Raw genomic sequence first — 20276 nt, 5'->3', positions numbered from 1 at the left:
CACAGTTAGCAGGTGGAGGGTGAGATTTAACCTGGCGAGTCCTGCCTGTAGCCTGGACCACTGCACTGTGTACTCTGTAGGGATCTCAGATTTCCAGGCTGAGTGCAGACATGCAAAAAGCTCAGATCTCACCTAGCACCTCCTCCCTTACCTATCACCCAGCAGCATGGTACATATCCCAGAGGGTAAGGCTTGAGATAATTTAGCTGATTTGCCTCATCCAAGAGACATTTCTGATGAAAGGCAAGGAGTCATCCAAAATGCCCAAAAGTACAAAAAGAATGAAATACTTTCTTTTGGATTTTTTGCTGAGTTTATTTTAATAAAGCAAGATCAAGATAAATGAGGTATTTACCAATCTGTCAAAACTAACATCTATTCAAAATAAAGAGAATTATTACTCCATTAGTTATTTTTAATTATCTTATAAAGGTCTCTAAAAATTTTCATTCTCAGAAAGATTTTTAAAAAAATCAAAGCTGTACTTCTCAACCGTTCTTCTCTTATACCCTATATTAAAAAAAAAAATTCTAATAGCTAAGCCTCTATTTAGAGAATATGAGAAGATATATATTTTCATTTTCTTATGAAACATGACTGAACAACCAGAAAAGCATATTCTAAGTCTCAGTTTCAAGTCTCATCTTTCTACATATACTTGTGCTACTAAAAATGTTGTATACACTCATTCGTATATAAACATACACATATCACAGTCCTATTTTACTTGTCTATTAGCAAACACAATTGTGTCAGACATGGTTAGACATTATATGACCTATAAATCCCACAAAAATGTAGTAAAGTCTATGAGCATGATACTGATAAAATTAATATATACTGGTCTCACAACAGCTTAATTATTAAAATTGATATAAAGAATCAGATATTATGTGTCTCCAGATGTGATACAAACTTCAGGTATACAGCAATACATACAAGTCAAGTTTACTAAAAATATTTAATTTGAATCTAATCAAGCATCTATTCCTAATTTCTAAATTACTAGAAATATTACATATGAAGGAGTTCGATTTTAACAAAAAGCAATCAGACAAATCAATAATCTAAACATTCAACAATAAATGGCCAGTCTCTTAAAAAATAATAATACCAACTGGAAAAAAGATAGGGAGAAAGTGACATAATAACTTAGGAATTTTTAGGAGTAATTAGATGTGAAGGATCTTAATGTCTACAAATTACTAGGTTGCTTTTAAAAAATGTCATAAAAGACAATTTGGTGAGATTTCGGAAAATTTTTGAGTATGGTTTAAATGGTACTTATTAACTTTTTTTTAATGTGATATTAAATGTCCTTATAACCTCAAGTATTTAGGGTTGACACTTCAAATCATTCATCAGCCCAGCAAGTGTGACTCAGTGGTTGAGCATCCACCCATGAACCAAAAGGTCACTGGTTCGATTCCTGGTCAGGGCAAATGCCCAGGATTCAAACTTGATCCCCAGTAGGAAAAATGCAGGAGGCAGCAAATCCATGATGTTTCTCTCTCATCAATGTTTTTATCTCTCTATCCCTCTCCTGTCCTTTCTATCTTAAAAATAAATAAATAAATAAATAAATAAATAAATAAATAAATAAATAAATAATTTTTAAAAACATTTTTAAAAACCCATAAATAGGCCCTAGCCAGATTGGCTCAGTGGATAGACTGTTGGCCTACAGACTGAGATGTCCCTGGTTCAGTTCTGGTCAAGGGCATATGCCTGGGTTGCGAGTTCAATCCCCAGTAGAGGGTGTGTGGAAGGCAGCCAATTAAGGATTCCCTCTCATCTTCGATGTCTCTCTCTCTCTCTCTCTTTCTCGCTTGCTCCCTTTCTCTCTGAAATCAATAAAAAATATATATATAAAACAAACAAACAAAAAAAAAAAACCAGTTCATCAGCAAAGTATCCTCCCACCTATTCATTCAATTTAGTACCAAGTTGAGTATGTACATACACACATAGCAAATGTGGCAATAAATTAATCATTATTCAAAAGCTAGATTGTGGGTATGCGGTATAGGTTGTGGGTATACAGTATTGTTATATAGTTTTTTCAAATTTTTTTGTATATTTGAAAGCTATAAGAGAATATTAGAAGAAGAAAAAAACAACCTTTCTCCCAAATCAATCTCAAGCAAAAAATAAAACCAAAGCAAATCTAAAAACCCAGAGAATATTCTAGACTCTAAGAAATCAGCCACACAATGAGTGAACCTTGAATGGATTCTGGGTAACAACCATAGTATTTTGTATTTTGGGAATAATATAGGTCATTTATACATGAACTGCATATTATATATTAGGAGACTATTAATTTTCTTAGTTGTGATAACAGAATTGTGGTGATATAGAATATGTTCATTATTTTTTGAATTTTAGGAATTTTTAGGAGTAATTAGATGTGAAGGGTCTCAATGTCTACAAATTACTTTCAAATGGCTCAGAAAAAAATAAGAGCAAGAAAGACAAACAGTAAAGCAAATATGATAAAATGTTAATGATAACTGAATCTACCCCATGAGTATATAGTTGTTCCTTGTTCGTTCTTTCAATTTTATCCATACGTTTGACATTTCATAATAATAGTTTCAAAATTAGATATAAACTTTTTAATAGAACTCCCAGCTATTATGGTTATCCTTTAAGTGAGAAATATCAGCAAAGTATCCTCCCACCTATTCATTCAATTTAGTACCAAGTTACCTACTTAAGTAAGAATTAAGGTGTTGAATACAAGTTCCAAAAAATTCATCCCTTTGAGGCGGATCATAGTTCAAGGTGCTGAATGGAAGAATAATAGGAAAGATTGCAAAAGGATGGATCTGTATAAACAGAACAAAAACATTTACTTTAACTTCAGTAAAACAAAATTTTAGCCTAATTATTTTGGGTAAAAGTAATTTTCTAACATGCCTATAGTTAAATGATACACGCATTACTCTATTTAATTTTTCTACCCTGCTATAATCTATTTAACCCCACTAATTTCTAGTAACTCTAAAGAAAATCAGATAATGTACAAATTAATCTTGTTAGATGTAAAATCTTATTCCAGAAATTCACTAATCATTAAAATGCATAGGAAGCTGGTATAGCTTAGCAGCTGAGCGTCAACCCAGGAACCAAGAGGTTACCGGTTTGATTCCTAGTCAGGGACAAGCCCCCTTGCTGGCTCAATCCACAGAAGTGGTGTATGCAGGAGGCAGACAATCAGTGTTGTTCCTCTCCCATTGTTGTTTCTATCTCTTTATCCTTTTCCCTCCCTCTCTCTCTATAAAAATCAATGAAAATATTTTTTAAAAATGAGTAGGAAGTATCACTAATTTATATAATTTATATGATATCAGTGCATTTTGTACTCATAATGTAATGAAAGCTTTCTTATTTTATAATAATAATAATTTATTTTTCTTTCATTCACTATTTTTCACTATTCACTTACTCATCCAATACTACCAAGAAATATGTTAAACAAATAAGACAGACTTTTATTTTTATTTGAGAAAATACTAAATAAAAATCTTATAAAAACAAAAACTCAAAAAGTAGCACTTTATAAGAAATGAATTTGTAAGAAAACACACTGATAATCTAAGAATACAGCAGACCTGCCCTGGCCAGGCAGTTCAGTTGGTGAAAGCATTGTCACAATACACCAAGGTTGCAAGTTAAGGCAAATACAAGAAGCAAGCAATGAATGCATAAATAAGTGGAATAGTAAATCAATGTTTCGGTTTTTCTCTCTTCCTCTCTCTAAAAATTAATAAATTTTAAAAAATACAGAAGATCCTAAACAATATGGGTTTGAACTACATGGATCCATTATATGCAGATTTTTTTCAATAAATATTGTAAATGTATTTTCTCTTCTTCTTTCTTACAAATTTTATTGATTTCAGAGAGGAAGGGTGAGAGAGAGAGAGAGAGAAAGAGAGGGAGAGAGAGAGAGAGGGAGAGAAATATCAATGATGACAGAGAATCACTGGTCGGCTGCATTCTGCAGACCCCCTACTGGAGATGGAACCTACAACTCAGGCATGTGCCCTCATCAGGAATTGAACTGGTGACCTCTTGGTTCATGGGTCAATGTTCAACCACTGAACCACATTGGCTGGCTATCTTTAAAACATCTTTTCTCTAGATAACTTTATTATAAGAATTATACTATTTAAGATACAAAATATGTTATTCAACTACAAATAAAATGGGACAACAAATCAATGTTTCTCTCTCCCTCTCTCTAAAACCAATAAAATTAAAATTTAAAAAAAAACACACTAAAATATTAATAGTTAAGTTTTGGAAGAGTCAAAAGTCATTTAAGGATTTAATGATAACTCCCACATTGTTCAAGGGTAAACTGTACTGAAGTCAGTGGATACCTTATAATTTTGTTTTCACAATTTAAATGTAGGGTGTTTTCTCACAATTTAAATGTAGGGTGTTTTTTTTAAATAATAAAAGTAGTATCACAGGATTACAGAAAATAAAAAAAGGGAAACAAAAATTATTCATACCACTCTAATATCCTTCTTAATAATAACCAGTATTGCTTTTATATAGTACTTCCTTCTAGTCAATGAATTTTGACCACTGATTTTAACAATCTGTCCATTATGCGTAATGCTGGAGAAAAAGGTTTTAAGAGGAGAAACAACAAATTGCTGAACCAAAAATTAAAGTTTAATTTTTAGCCGAAATCGGTTTGGCTCAGTGGATCGAGCGTCAGCCTGCGGACTGAAAGGTCCCAGGTTCGATTCCGGTCAGGGGCATGTGCCTTGATTGCGGGCACATCCCCAGTGGGAGGTGTGCAGGAGGCAGCTGATCGATGATTCTCTCTCATCAATGTTTCTAACTCTATCCCTCTCTTCCTCTCTGTGAAAAATCAATAAAATGTTTTTTTTAATAAAATAAAATAAAAAAAATAAAGTTTAATTTTTAAACTTCAAATTCCAATCAAGGTATCAAAGTACTTATGATACATATTTGTTTTTATAAGTTGACAACTATATAAAATGGTATGACATTTCAATTTCACCTTTTCAATCTGCTGAAGGACCACTGAGGCTATCTTGTCAAGCAGCAAAGTATTGAGGTAGTTAGTTCTAGAAATGAAATATGCAATTCCCGCAACATTTGTGTAATTAATTCCATCCACCAAACGCTGTAAAGTAGCAATTGTTTCTTCAAGAAGAGATTCAGAAAACCAGTCTCCTTTTAAAGATTTAACTTCTGCCCATAACGAATTCAAATTGTTGTATTTTTGTAGTCTCTGATGGCCGTAGTGATCTATTTTTTGAAGTAGTTTCAGCTGTTTTCCAGTAGTGTTATCTGGATACACATGACCATATTGAATCCATTTTAAAACAGATGTGGCAAAACTATTCAGGTCATTTAGGTCAAACTGTGGTAAAACTGCTTCAATTCGAGATATCCCCACTTCATCTAAGTGAGGAGATGGAAGTTTAGAAATGGCAGAGACCAGGATGGAAATCTCACTAGTTTTGACACTAATTTTCAAATAACTATAAAGAAAGGAAGGGAAAGTAAAAAGAACAAAATTAATACATCAGCCAAAATATATATATACATATATATATACACACATATATATATATACACACGTAAGTATACATAAGTATTAAAATACAAATATGTAATTATTATTCTAACTAATGGATGGGGGTGGCATAATATACAAGTTAATTAAAGAAGAGTTAACTAAATCAAAGAAAGGTCCATAGAGTTATTAAGGGAAGCCATAAGAAATATAAAGCACATCCCAATTTTTTTTAAAATATATTTTATTGATTTTGTACAGAGAGGAAGGGAGAGAGATAGAAAGCTAGAAACATTGATGAGAGAGAGTCATCGATCAGCTGCCTCTTGCACACCCCCTACTGGGGATATGCCCGCAACCAAGGTACATGCCCTTGACCGGAATCGAACCAGGGTCCCTTCAGTCCCCAAGCCGACGCTCTATCCACTGAGCCAAACCGGTCTCGGCCACATCCCAATTATTTTAATGCAAAAATAAAACCATGGTTTCCTGAAAACAAAGAAGGTCAGTATGAGAGCACTGTTTTTCCCCCAGTGATATTGCTTAAGATAGAATTTGGGCTGAATTTCTGATACGACTTGTCAGGAGTTGGTACTTAGTACAGGCACCAGCATACAGCAATCACTGGATTATACTGGTTCCAATTTTATTTCTTCTATCTAGGAAGTCCAGCCTTAAAAAAAAAAACAGAATTGACTCCATTTTTTATGTCTCCTTTCCCAAACATCCACGGTAAGATCCTTACCATGAGGACAACAGTTGTTAAAATAAAATAAAAAATGAGAGCTTTTAAAAACCTTTAGGGCCTTGGCCAGTATGGATCACTTGGTTGAGCATCATGCTGTACATCGAAAGGTCGTCAGTTTGATTCCCAGTCAGGGCACACGCCCAAGTTGTGGGTTCAATCCCTGGTTGGGTGCGTATGGGATGCAAACAATCAATGTTCCTCTCACATCAATGTTTCTCTGTCTCTTTACCTCTCCCTTCTTCTCTCTCCAAAATCAATTAAAACATATTTTAAAAGAAGAGTTTTAAAAAATACATAAATAAAAAATATTTAGGCTCTGGCCAGGTAACTCAGTTGGTTAGAGCATACGCCAAGGTTGTGGATTTGATCCCTGGTCAGCACATACAAGAATCAACTAATGGCCCAGCCAGTATGGCTCAGTGGTTGAGCATAGACCTATAAACCAGGAGATAACAGTTTGATTCCCAGTCAGAGCATATGTCTGGGTTTTGGGCTTGAACCCCAATAGCGGTCATGCAGGAGGCAGCCTATCAATGTTTCTCTCTCATCAATGTTTCTATCTCACTATCCCTCTCCCTTCCTCTCTCTTAAATCAATAAAATGTCTTGAAAGAAAGAAAGAAAGAAAGAAAGAAAGAAAGAAAGAAAGAAAGAAAGAAAGAAAGAAAGAAAGAAAGAAGGAAGGAAGGAAAAGAAAGAAAAAGAAACAAGAAGTCAAGTTGAAGGCCCCTAAATATGAATTTTGCCTTCTTCAGCAGTTCCAATATTTTCATGTTATGCTATTCCTGCCAAAAAGAAGAATGGCTTGGCTTTTTATGCATGCCCTACAGAACGCATCACCTGACTGGTCTCACTTCCATTTCAAAATATACCAAGTATAAGCATTGGCAGAATGGGCATGGGAAGAGATAACTGTCAAACATTTTTTAATAATAAGCTATCCAATTCTAACTCCTAAAGTTCCACAATTCTTTACATAATTAAACCAAATTAGATTATAAATTGAAAGATTAGATTACAAAATGACTCAACAAACATTTCTGCTTTAATCTTACCTAAGCAATAATTCTCTGAGTTTCACAAAAAACTCTTTACTTTGGAAATGTAAAACAATCAATGAGTGAGTTATCTTCAATAACTCTATTGGCTTATAGTTCTCCAGATTCTTATGCAGAATTGAAGCAATTCTAAAAAGAATGATAAAACATCTATTATAACCAGTTCACTCATTTATTTATTAAACATTTTCTGGGGAGCTCCTTCATGCCACACAAACTCTGTGCTGGAGACAGCAATGAATGAGACAAGCCTTTCTGTTCTTGAAGAACTGTCTCAAGATGCTGACAGAAATGGTGCCAGGGAGTACTAGACTTATGGGGAAGGGAGATCACTTTATAAGTTATATACGTGTCTAACGAGTATACTGTACACCTGAAACTAATATAATATTGAATATCAAATGTCATTGAAAAATAAACTTTTAGCCGAAACCGGTTTGGCTCAATGGATAGAGCGTCGGCTTGGGGACTGAAGGGTCTCGGGTTTGATTCCGGTCAAGGGCATGTACCTTGGTTGCAGGAGGTGGGGGGGTGCAGGAGGCAGCTGATCGATGACTCTCTCTCATCGATGTTTCTAACTCTCTATCTCTCTCCCTTTCTCTCTGTACAAAATCAATAAAATATATATTTTAAAAAAAGAAAAATAAACTTTTAAAAGATGGTGATAGAAAAAATAGAATGAGCTATCAATGAAATATGTAATTATCAATAGTAAGAAGCATAGTTTTACTTCCTAAATAAATAAATAAATCTCTCAGAAGAGCCACCAAATTCCACATCTTCCCTCCAAAAAGATATTTACCAAGAGTTACTAACAATTATCAAAACTCATTTTTCTTCCTTAAATCCACTGGCCTTATAATAGAAATGCTTCAAAGCAATGGGAAATGCTGAGACAGTAAGTTGGAGGGATAAGGCAGAAGGAATATTTTCAAAATGGAATATGATAGGTAATAAAAAATAAAAAAAATAAGCCCTAGCTGGTTTGTTTCAGTGGATAAAGTTTTGGATTGTAGACTGAAGGATCCCTGGTTTGATTCCAGTCAAGGGCACATGCCCAGGTTGCGGGCTCGATCCTCAGTAGGGGGCATGCAGGAGGCAGCCAATCAATGATTCTCTCGTTGATGTTTCTCTCTCCTTCTCCCTCTCCCTTTCCCTTGCTCTCTGAAATAAAAATATATTTTAAAATAATAATAATAATAATAATGTGTGTGTATATATACATATACATATATATATTGAACCATGAATTTATTTCCTTCTTAATCTCAAGTTAACAAAAAAGTTAATATGTGGTAGTAGGATTTCAAGGTTACAACTGTGGTGTGAAACCAAGCTCACAAAGATGTCAACTATTTTCCAGAAACTGTCCTTTTGAAAAGTAGGATCCTGCTCTATGCTCTCAACTTTCCTAGATTATGATACTCTGCTTGAGAATAACAACAGTAGCAAATGAAATGAAAAATATCATAAACAATTTCAGAATTTCTATTTTGAAAAACAAACTAGGAATAATAAAGTAAGTGTTAATTCCTTATTTCTTCAAAATTAACTGCTAGATTATAGGGGAAAAAAACATAATTTTTCCTCAAAAACATAGCTACTGTACTTATGAATGACAACTAAACTTAACACCATGAATTTCAGGAAGGACTACTTTTTAATCAGACGTAAATTTCTGCTTTCCATCTCTTCCATTGCTCCAATCACCGCCAGGGCATCCTGGCTGGTCAGCTCTTCTGATATCAATAATATACTTGATTCAAGTCTAGAAGCAAAAAAAAAATATTTTTAGGTTGAAAAATGGATAGTTTATTAAAAAAAATTTTAAATAACAGTTCCTAAGTAACAATTAGAAAATAATATGAAGTAAAACAATTCAAATATGCTCTCATAGCTTTTCCCAGACACTTTAGTTCACATTTTTCTCACTTGTCTATCTGCCCATAGCACTAACTGTATCACTAATTTGAATACTTATTCATAAACTATTTTGCAGTATCATAGTATTTACGTATTTCAATTATATATTTCTATCCTCCCAATTAGAACATAAAATCTTTGAAGGCAGGGATCCAGTTAAATTCAACTTTTGTACTGCTTTAACATATGAGATTTTAATAATACCTATTGACAAAAAAAGAGAGATTCCAATAAAGGTTCCTTAAATAATCATCTTGTTCCATCATGACTGTTTCTTAAAATGTATCTTTAAATTTCTTCATATATAATATTTCAAAGGATTCTTAAAAATAAAACTCTCCATAAAGTTTTGGCTAACAGAGTAATGATGTAGATACCACTCTCTGGAACCCCTGCTTAACTAATCCACTAATAGTACTTATCCATTTGCTCTTATCAGTAATCATGTATACAGTATTTGCTCATTTTTATATCCCTAAAATTTCTATCTACATTAATATCTACAGGAATACTGGAAATTCTTCTAAGATGGGAGATAGATTAAATTCACTCAAACCTAGCATGGGAATATATGCCAATGTGTATAATATAAATGTTTCGATGATGAATGGGAAGACAAAGCAAAAAATGGTCTTGTTAACTACTATAATTCTGAATAGTCCACAGCCTATACTGGGCAGGGCAGTCTTATACCTATTTAAAGCCAGTCACATGACCTAGGAAGGGAGAACAAAGGTCTTTAAATAGTGTTCTCCCTCATCCATTGCCACAAGGGGGTACTGGCTCCCTTTCAGAACACAATAGAGTTTGAGATGTAAATTAGAATAAACAGAGAAGGAATCAAGGAGCAGAGCATGTGAGATTATTTTCCATTCCACAGTTGATTTTTGTGCCTTCCATAATACAATATCTAAGCTTGAAGGCTCCAGACAGTCTCCACTGAAAAGTAAAGCATTTTTAGCAGAACTTACTGTTTCTTTTCTTCAGGTCCTGCCATGGGTCCCAATACTACAAACAATTTTACAAAGGTGGCAGGCTGATCAAACAGAGGGATCATTTCAGTTAGCCTCTTTTTAGTTATTAAAATAAATTCAAAATTATTAAATTGTACAGAGTGGTACAGACTAAATATTTTACTGATGGTGTCCAAATCAAGATCATTCATATTGCTTAAAAACACTTTATTACACCTTTCTAATAGTGGGTAATAACTATATTTAATATTTCTAAGGAACTGTAGTATTCTTCTTGCAGTGTTGACCTGGGAAGAATCTATGGTATCAAAAAGAAGTTCTGTTTTCTTCACTAATTGTTTTTGAAAACGTTGTGATGTTAAAGAAGATATGCTGACCATCAAAACAGACAAAGACCTAAAAAAGGAAAAAGATGCAAAAAAATTTACATTATTTAAAAATAATGAACAAATCTAAGTCTAAAAAAAATAGATATAGAAAGGAACTGGTAAAAATATCTGTTTTATAACAATTTTTTAAAATACTAGAACTTGACTCAGATCTCTGAGTAATTGAACCTCTTTAAACAAAAAAAGCATTGAAGTAATATTTTTATTGAATATATATAATATCTTGTTCTATAAATATCTTCTTTGAAGAAAAATGTGTTTTTAATCTTTTTTCTTTTCTTTTCTTTTTTTGAGCGAGAGAGAGCGATCAATTTGTTGTTTCATTTATTTATCATTCATTGGTTGCATTCATATGTGCCCTGACTGGGGAATCAAACCTTGGTGTATCAAGATGATGCTCTAACCAACTGAGCTACCAGGCCAGGGCTAAAGGAAAATATTTTAGTGAAATTTACTCAGAAATCACTGGACCAACAGCCCATGAATGTAACATTAAAAGTCTCATTTTGTATTTTAGGTAGTAGAACTTTGCTTTATTACTCTTGTCTCTGTATATCTGCCCTATATAATAAAAGCCCAATACGCACCAAAACCGGTTTGGCTCAGTGGATAGAGCGCCAGCCTGCGGACTGAAAGGTCCCAGGTTCGATTCCAGTCAAGGGCATGTACCTTGGTTGCCGGCACATCTCCAGTGGGGGGTGTGGAGGCAGCTGACCGATGATTCTCTCTCATCAATATTTCTAACTATCCCTCTCTCTTCCTGTCTGTGAAAAATCAATAAAATATATTAAAAAAAAAAAAAAAAAAAAAGCCTACCAACTGTTCGTTCTATTTGACCAGTCACTATGACGAGCACTGACCACCAGGGGGCAGATACTCCAACCAGTAGGTTAGCTTGCTGTTGGGATATGGCTGATTGGGACTGGGCGAGATGGGCGAACATGCCCTGGAGCCCTCCTATAATCCCTCCCTGGCCCCAATTGTGAACCAGTGGGGTCCCTTGGCCTGGCCTGTGGGCATCAGGCTGAAACTCTCTCTCTGACATTTCCTGAGGGGTCCTGGATTGCGAGAGGGCGCACATCAGGCCGAGGGACCCCACCAGTGCACAAATTTGTGCACCGCACCTCTAGTTTACTAATAAAAATCTTGGTAAAATATTTCTAATAATTTTATATATTTTAATGTTTCATGCTAGATTGATATTAATGTATGACAAACAATACCATACATGAAGTAGCATTTAATATTTCTTCAATCAATAAACACTTTTAAAAATATATATAAAAATAATAATTAAAAAACACACACAAATCACTCTTCTAGGCATTTGGAAGACAACAAAATTACAAAAGGTCCCTGCTTTCAAATGACAGTTCTTACATAATAAAAATCAGAAAATCACAACTACAAGAATGTATCCATAATGATGAATAAATGCATAATGGAAAAGACATATAACAAGGACTCTGATTGGGTAGCTCAGTTGGAGCATAGTCTCAATGTGCCAATGTTATGGATTGGATCCCCAATAGGGACACACACAAAAATTCCTTCCTCTCTCTCTCTAAAAATCAATAAGTAAAAATTTTTATTAAAAAAGGCATATAACAAATACCTGGAGATGATAATAGAAAACCACCTACAGAAAAGATATAAAAATATAAATCTGAAACTATCTCAATCATTAGGACAGTGGAACTATTTACTAATTTTTGTTTCCAAATTTCAATCTTTTCAAGAAAATGGATCTATTTTTAAAGACCCAGTTGTACAATACTTTGACTTCTCTATTCAAATGTTTAAAATTAATATTAGCATTAACTAGTAACCTAACATTGCTATTTAGTTTAACCATAAAGACCCCTGAAATTATTTTTTAAAATTATATATATATTTGAAACTGCAGTTTGGAGTGAGGAAATGTCCAAACATTTCATTAGATTTTCTAAAGGGGGTCTATAATAATTTTTAAAGTTAAACAAAATTTACAACAATTTTTATTGTCTGCTTTTACAAGCTACTTCTATGTGTGTAGAAAAATGACATAATGTAAAATTTACTATTTTAAACATTTTTAAGTGTACAGTTAAGTGATATTAAGTACATTCACAATATTGTACTCTCATTACCACCATCCACCTGGAGAACATTTTCATATTCTCAAACTAAAACTCCTTACTTATTAAATAATAAATCTCCATTTCCTCAATGCCCAACCCCTAGCAACAGATATTCTACTTTGTTTCGCTGACTTTGACTACTCTAGGTCAGTGGTCAGCAAACTGCGGCTCCTGAACCACATGCAGCTCTTTGGCCCCTTAGGAGTACCCTAAGTAAGTTAATAACAGTGTACCTACCTATATAGTTTAAGTTTAGAAAATTTGGCTCTCAAAAGAAATTTCAATCGTTGTACTGTTGATATTTGGCTCTGTTGACTAATGAGGTTGCCAACCACTGCTTTAGGTAATTCGTCTGAAGCCGAATCATGCAGAATTTGTCCGCTTGCATCTGGCTTATTTCACTTAGCACAATGTCTTTAGGGTTCATCTATTTTGTAGTATGTGTCAGAATTGCCTTCCTCTTTAAAGCTGAATAATATTCTACTGTAGATACATACCACATTTCGATTGTCTATTCTTATATTAAAAGACATTTGGGTTGTTTCCAACTCTTTTGGCAATTGTGACTAATACTGCCATAAAAAACATTGGTATATATAACGGACTAAACTGTTACGATATTGTGTTATACTTTAAATACTTCATCTCTAATTCCCATAACAACATTGAAAAGTAATTACACTACTATCCCTGTTTTATAAATGCGGACAGTGAACTTCTTAAGAAGTTAAAGTCACATAATTAGAAATTAGCCAATCTAAGTGTGTATGCGTACAAAGCCCGGAACCTTTCTACCGCAACACAAGGGCTTTCTAAATAAATTTACCTTAAGTCCTGTATGGTTTCCAAGTTCCTACTTACAATATCAGCTATTTTTCCCATTAGTGGACTAAAATATAAGTGTTGATCTGCTAGGCAAGTGGAAAATTTTGCCAGCACATTCATATCAAACCTATTGAAGAAATATACAGAAGAGATCATTAGTATTTACTTCCTCTTGAACACATAAAAAACAGTTATAAAATTAAAAAATTATAAAATTATTATATTACTAATACATTAGTACTTTCAAATGAATTTTTCTAAAATGTTATTTTTTATTTTTAAAGTAACCCATGCTGCCTGGTTGGCGTGGCTCAGTGGTTGAGCTTTGACCTATGAACCAGGAGGTCACGGTTCAATTCCTGGTCAGGACACATGTCCAGGTTGCCAGCTTTATCCTCAGTGAAGATTTGCCAAAATGAGCTTTGTTATTCTCTCAGCCTCTCTTATAAATGGAGAGTTCTCATATACTCTTGTATAATACAAATTGTATAGACTTCTCAATACTCAAGAATACCCTTAATAGATTTCACATTTTTTAGATGATTATTGATTATAACAACATGATGAAAATAGCAGAGTTTGGCCCTACCCAGTTTTGCTCAGTGAAGAGAGCGTCGGCCTGTGGACCATAGGGTCCCCCATGCTTGATTCTGGTCAAGGACACGTACCTCGATTGCAGGCTCCTGCCCGCCCAGGCCCCGGTGTAAATACATGTGGGAGGCAACCAATTGATGTGATCCTCTCCCATCAATGTTTCTCTCTGTCTTTCCCTCTCTCTTCCACTCTCTAAAAAAATCAAAGGAAAAATATCCTCAGGTGAGGATTAACAAAAAAAAAAACAAAAAAAAAGGAAGAGCTGAAACCGGTTTGGCTCAGTGGATAGAGCGTCAGCCTGCGGACTGAAAGGTCCCAGGTTCGATTCCAGTCAAGGGCATGTACCTTGGTTGCGGGCACATCCCCAGTAGGAGGTGTGCAAGAGGCAGCTGATCGATGATTCTCTCTCATCGATGTTTCTAACTCTCTGTCCCTCTACCTTCCTCTCTATAAAAAAATCAATAAAATATATTTTTTTAAAAAAAGGAAGAAAGAAAATAGATGAGTTTGTAGTTCAGAAAATAAATCTGTTTACAGCAATAGACCTGAAAGCTTCTAAGTCACTGATGAACTCTGCTCATTGTCTCTCCATAAAAAGAGAGATTGGCAAGTTCCTACAAATGCTGTTCACGTGTTTTCCTTTCTAGTAAGCTGGTGTCTTCTTTTTTCTCTTTTTTATGGCTCCAAAACAACTAGGTTTTAATTGACTGCCTATCGCTCAGAAAATCTTCTTTCTGAAGTAGAACTCTTCCAGAAAAGAAAATTCAAAAATGCCAGTCCATGATCTAATGAACAAAATAAATGGATAAAATAAAAACAGAAGCAAGGGAGAGGGGGGAAAGAGGGACTAGATGAAAGAAAGTGAAGGAATTACCCAAAAAAACATATGCATAACCCATAGACAAGCAACAGTGTAGTGCTTGGCCATAGAGAAGGGGGTTGAGGGAAAGCTGGGTATAGGTTGGCAAAGGGGAAGGAAGAGGAAAATGAAATAGGGACACGTGTAATAATGTCAACAATAAAAATAAAGTTTAAAAAAATGCCAGACCATGAATAGCTGACTCTACCTTATTTATATTTATATTTTGACTAGAGGCCCGGTGCATGAAATTTGTGCATGGGGGTGGGGTGCGGGGGTGTCCCTCAGCCCAGCCTGCACCCTCTCCAATCTGGGACTCCTCGAGGGATGTTCGACTGCCCATTTAACAGGCAGTCGGACATCCCCCTCACAATCCAGGACTACTGGCTCCCAACTGCTTGCCTGCCTGTCTTCCTAATTGCCCCTAACCGCTTCTGCCTGCCAGCCTGATCACCACCCCCAACCACTCTCCTGCCAACCTGATCGATGCCTAACTGCTCCCCTACTGGCCAGATTGCCCCTAACTGCCTTCCCCCGCAGGCCTTGTCCCCTCTCAACTAACCTCCCCTTCGGGCCTGGTCCCCCACCAAATATCCTCCCCTGCCAGCTTGGTTCCCCCCAACTGCCCTCCCCTACCAATCCAGTACCCTCCAACAGCCCTCCCCTGCAGGCATCTTGTGACCACATGGGGGCAGCCACCATTGAACACATGGGGACAGCCATCTTGTGTGTTGGAGTGACAGTCAGTTTGCATATTACTCTTTTATTAGATAGGATTAAGTGTAAATGTGGAAAAGCACATTATGTTCCCTGCTCTTTTTGTTTTATTGTTTTGTGTTTTTTGTTTTTTTTAATATATTTTATTGAATTTTTACAGAGAGGAAGAAAAAGAGATAAAGAGCTAGAAACATCGATGAGAGAGATAAACATCGATCAGCTACCTCTTGCACACTCCCTACTGGGGATGTGCCCGCAACCAATGTACACGCCCTTTACCGGAATCGAACCTGGGACCTTTCAGTCCACAGACACGCTCTATCCACTGAGCCAAACCGGTTTCGGCCGCTTTATTGTTGACAGAAACAAATTACAGATGTCTCCCATTTTATCCTTTTTGACTCCCTCCACCCAACCCTGCCCCACCGCAGGCATTCCCCATACTGTTGTTTGTGTATGTTCCTGACTCTTAATTTAAAGAGGAAACATTTGAAATACTGTTCTTTCTCCCTCAAGGAAAAACACACTCCCCATTTTTTTCCTACAAGATTTCTGCCAACCCTGAAAAAGATAACCCTGATCGTAGGGGAAGAACTCAGAGTACTTGCCTTTCCAGCCTTCTCCATGCTTCTGTCACTAGTGCTTCAACGAGTGGATCATGGGGCTCAACAGCAAACCTCAATAAAAACAAGAGAAAATAATTTCCTATATCTATGCATTTTTAAATTAAAAACACATGTAGTATGAATTATAATGCAAGAATGAACTTATTATACTCTTAAACAGTCCTTATTTCTGGTCTGCTTTCATTTCAGTATTCTGATTTCTTAGTACAATCTAATAAATATCTATACTTCATCTCATATCTTGTTAACATTTTATCTGCTTGTTCAATGCCCTCCACTGAACAATGAAAATCCTCAAAGATGTATTTCATGTTAAAAGTGCACATAGCCCTAGCCAGTTTGGCTCAGTGAATAGAGCATCGACCTGCAAACTGAAAGGTCCCAGGTTCGATTCCAGTCAGGGATACATGCCCAGGTTGTGGGCTCGATCCCTAGTGGGGGACTTGCAGGCGGCAGCATATCCATGATTCTCATTCATCATTGATGTTTCTGTCTCTCTTTCCCTCTCCTTGCCTCTCTGAAGTCAATAAAAAATATATTTTTTAATATTTGTCACAGGAATGTAGAGTACACATAAGGAATATAGTTAATAATATTGTAATGACTATGTATGATGCCAGGTGGGCATTTGAAATATTGGGGGAATCACTTTGTAAAGTATACAACTGTCTGACCATTATCTTATACACTTGAAACTAACACAAAATAATGCAGAATGTAAACTGTAATTGAAAAATAAAATTTAAATAAAAAATAATGAAGTTCATAACACATACTACACTACCAGCAACATATAAGAGTTCCTGTTCCAGCATAGCTTTTTTAAAATAAAAATATATTTTTTAGAAAAGAGTTCCTATTCCAGTATATCTTTACTAACAATGGATATTTCTCACATGTAATTAAGCCACATATACCATAAAGTTTTTCTTTTTAACCAATTTCAACATCTTTATGGTAATAAGCCTATATTATTTTATCTCCTAAAAATCAAAGAATTTCAGGTTGAGTCATGAAGCAAAATCAAACTACATCCTGTTTAAAAATCTTGAAAACACAATTGCATTACTCTTGAAATCCTTTCCTTATTAAAATACTAGAGGCCCGATGCATGAAATTCACGCACGGGTGGGGCCCCTAGGCCTGGCCAGTGACCAGGACCTATTGGGGCCATCTCACCTAGTCCCAGCTGGGGCTGGGCCAGTTGGCTGCCAGACAAAGCTTGCCAGCGGGGGAGGGACTGAGGAAGGTTGGCTGGCCGTGGTTGTTGCCTTGGGAGCAGACTGACCACCAGGGGGCAGCCTCTGCATTGAGCATCTGTCCCCTGGTGGTCAGTGCACATCATAGTGACTGGTTAACGTCGTTCTGGCCATTCAGTTGTAACAGTCATTTAGATTTATATATATATATATATATATATATATATAGATAGATAGATAGATAGATATAGATATAGATATAGATATATAGATATATAGATATATAGATATGTAGATATATAGATATATAGATATATAGATATATAGATATATAGATATATAGATATATAGATATATAGATATATAGATATATAGATATATAGATATAGATATAGATGACTTGAGGGAAATATAGAAATGCAGGTTTTAGGTAAATTACCAAGCAGCATTTCTTCTTTTGTGCCTGACACACACATCAGTCTTGTGAGATGTTCAACACAATGTTTTGTGGTTAAATAAGTTTGGAAAATGCTCATTTAGAATTCAAATACACACTGCCATATTAATGGCTCTGAAGAGTCCTGCAATAAAGATCTGGTTAATTTTGTCTGGTTCGGCATTTTCCAAACTAACATGACCACTGAGAAAGCAAAACTGGTATTTTGCCCAGTTCATCATTACATATTCTCTTCAAGTACCCCAGGAAAAAAAAACTTTGCAATCTGAGAAAGACCACCAAAAACAAGGGAGAGCCACTCTTTTTTATTCTTATACATATCCCCAATATAAGTAAAGCTTTACACCCCTTTACTGTATGTTGGCTCCCTAATAAAAACAACTTTATCTATGCTTTGTGCAATGTCAACATCTGTAGCTACTTAAATGGATAATCCTGAGAAAACTATTTTTCCACCAGAGACTAACAAACAAACTAATTATAACTTTTGTGTGCTTTTTTGCCATTTATATAACTGCTGAGTCCTTTATTTAGGGAGTTCAGTTCTTCTGAAGGCTTGATTTCCTTGCAAACAGTGTAGTTTCTTTCCTTTTTAAATTTTTCCCAGCTTTATTGAAGTATTAGAGGCCCGGTGCACAAAATTCATGCCTGGGGGGGAGTGTTACTCAGCCCAGCCTGCACCCTCTCCTATCCAGGACCGGTCAGGGGATGTCTGACTGCCAGTGTAGGCCCAATCTTGCTGGCAGTCGGACATCCCTCTTGCAATCTGGAACTGCTGGCTCCTAACTGCTCCCCTGCCAGCCTGATTGCCCCTAACCACCTCTGCCTGCCTGCCTGCCTGATCACTCCTAACTGCCCTCCTCTGTGGGCCTGGTTGCCCCTAACAGCCCTCCCCTGCTGGCCTAGTCTTCCCTAACTGCCCTCCCCTGCCAGTCTGGTTGCCCCTAACCACCTCTGCCTCGGCCCCCTCCACTGTGGCTTCGTCTAGAAGGACTTCGGAAGGATGCCGGGAAGATGTCTGGTCTAATTAGCATTTACCCTTTTATTAGTATAGATGATTAATATTGTATATATTGAGGTTGCACATGATGCTTTGAGATGCAAATACCGTGACATGATTACCACAATCAAAGAATATTCTCTAAACATCTTTAAAACATTAGATGACCAGAAAAACGATAAGAAAAATATAGTTTTCCATTTTAAAGAGATATTTAGAAAATTAAAAATAATCATTTCTATAAAATCTAAAAATACATTACTTACTGTTGTATGCAGTACAACACATTCACCAGGTTATCATCATTCATAAATTCCATTTTATTTGTAGTTAAATTATAAAGAGTAAGAAATTGGGGGTGGTTTTTTATATATTCAACACTTTTCAACAAGCCGGTATTCTGCTTCTGAAATTGCCAAAGTATATTAAATGCACATCCCACTTCCTCTTCTGAAATTATGGCTTTGTTTTCTTCAATAAGATCAAATACTTGCTCTTCATTCGTACACTTATCCATCTGGCTAATTAACGGTTCACAACCAAAGAGTCGAAAACGAAACACTCTCCAGGAGAATGAAGAAATGGCTCTTAGGGAAAGCATATTTGTAAACAATGAGTCTAAAAAAAAGGTGCTTTTTCATTCACATCACAAATTTTCGTGGGTAAAAAAAATCATTTACAACTAGTAGCCAGGTACAACATGCTGGTACAAAAATAACTGTTTTTCCTTCATATTGTTTGCTTCCATTATGATGACTCCAAATCCCACTCCAACATACAGCCTCTGTAAAATAATTGGTTTAAGATGGCTATAGTTATATGATTAATATCAAACTAATTCCAATATTCAAATTAAAGTAACAAGTTTTTTGCACGAACTAGAGATGTTGTTCTTAGTCTAAACTAGATAGTAGGTTTTGATCCAAAACTGAATGTCCAGAAAACAAGGCTTCTTTCTGCATCCCACTTAAAAAATGTTTGTTAGGAAATACAGTCAATAATATGGTGGCAGATGGGTACTAACGTTATTGTGGTGATCACTTCATAAGGTACATAAATGTCAAAACACTACCTTGTACACGTGAAAATAATATAATATTGCATGTCAACTATAACTTAAAATTATTTTTTAAATGTTGTTACATATAACATTTAGATAAAGTTTTCAAATTTAACCATAACAGCAATGGGGGGGGGGGGGGGAGTCTCAAACCTTTTT

General features: G+C 35.4%; 1 protein-coding gene across 2 annotated transcripts in view; it reads right to left on the bottom strand.

Annotated features, from left to right (window-relative positions):
* The window catches only part of FASTKD1 (FAST kinase domains 1), a 30130-nt gene that overhangs the window by 7838 nt on the left and 2016 nt on the right, over positions 1–20276 (bottom strand). Inside the window, exons 2-9 of one of the 2 annotated variants that reach the window (XM_036422432.2) lie at positions 19324–19841; positions 16384–16452; positions 13607–13732; positions 10269–10667; positions 9032–9142; positions 7372–7503; positions 5048–5534; positions 2717–2831 (exon numbers count right to left, since the gene is read on the bottom strand). In XM_036422432.2, the coding sequence (XP_036278325.1) occupies positions 2717–2831; positions 5048–5534; positions 7372–7503; positions 9032–9142; positions 10269–10667; positions 13607–13732; positions 16384–16452; positions 19324–19658 (1774 nt within the window). In that variant the 5' untranslated portion in view covers positions 19659–19841. Of the gene's footprint in view, positions 1–2716; positions 2832–5047; positions 5535–7371; positions 7504–9031; positions 9143–10268; positions 10668–13606; positions 13733–16383; positions 16453–19323; positions 19842–20276 lie in introns of those variants that run through there. The other variant, XM_045575434.1, reaches the window with a different exon arrangement.

This window comes from Pipistrellus kuhlii, unplaced genomic scaffold (genome assembly GCF_014108245.1).
Source record: "Pipistrellus kuhlii isolate mPipKuh1 unplaced genomic scaffold, mPipKuh1.p scaffold_m20_p_7, whole genome shotgun sequence".
NCBI classification, from domain to species: Eukaryota; Metazoa; Chordata; class Mammalia; order Chiroptera; family Vespertilionidae; genus Pipistrellus; species Pipistrellus kuhlii.
Note: the sequence above shows the minus strand (reverse complement) of the source record. Positions and strands in the feature narration are given on the sequence as shown.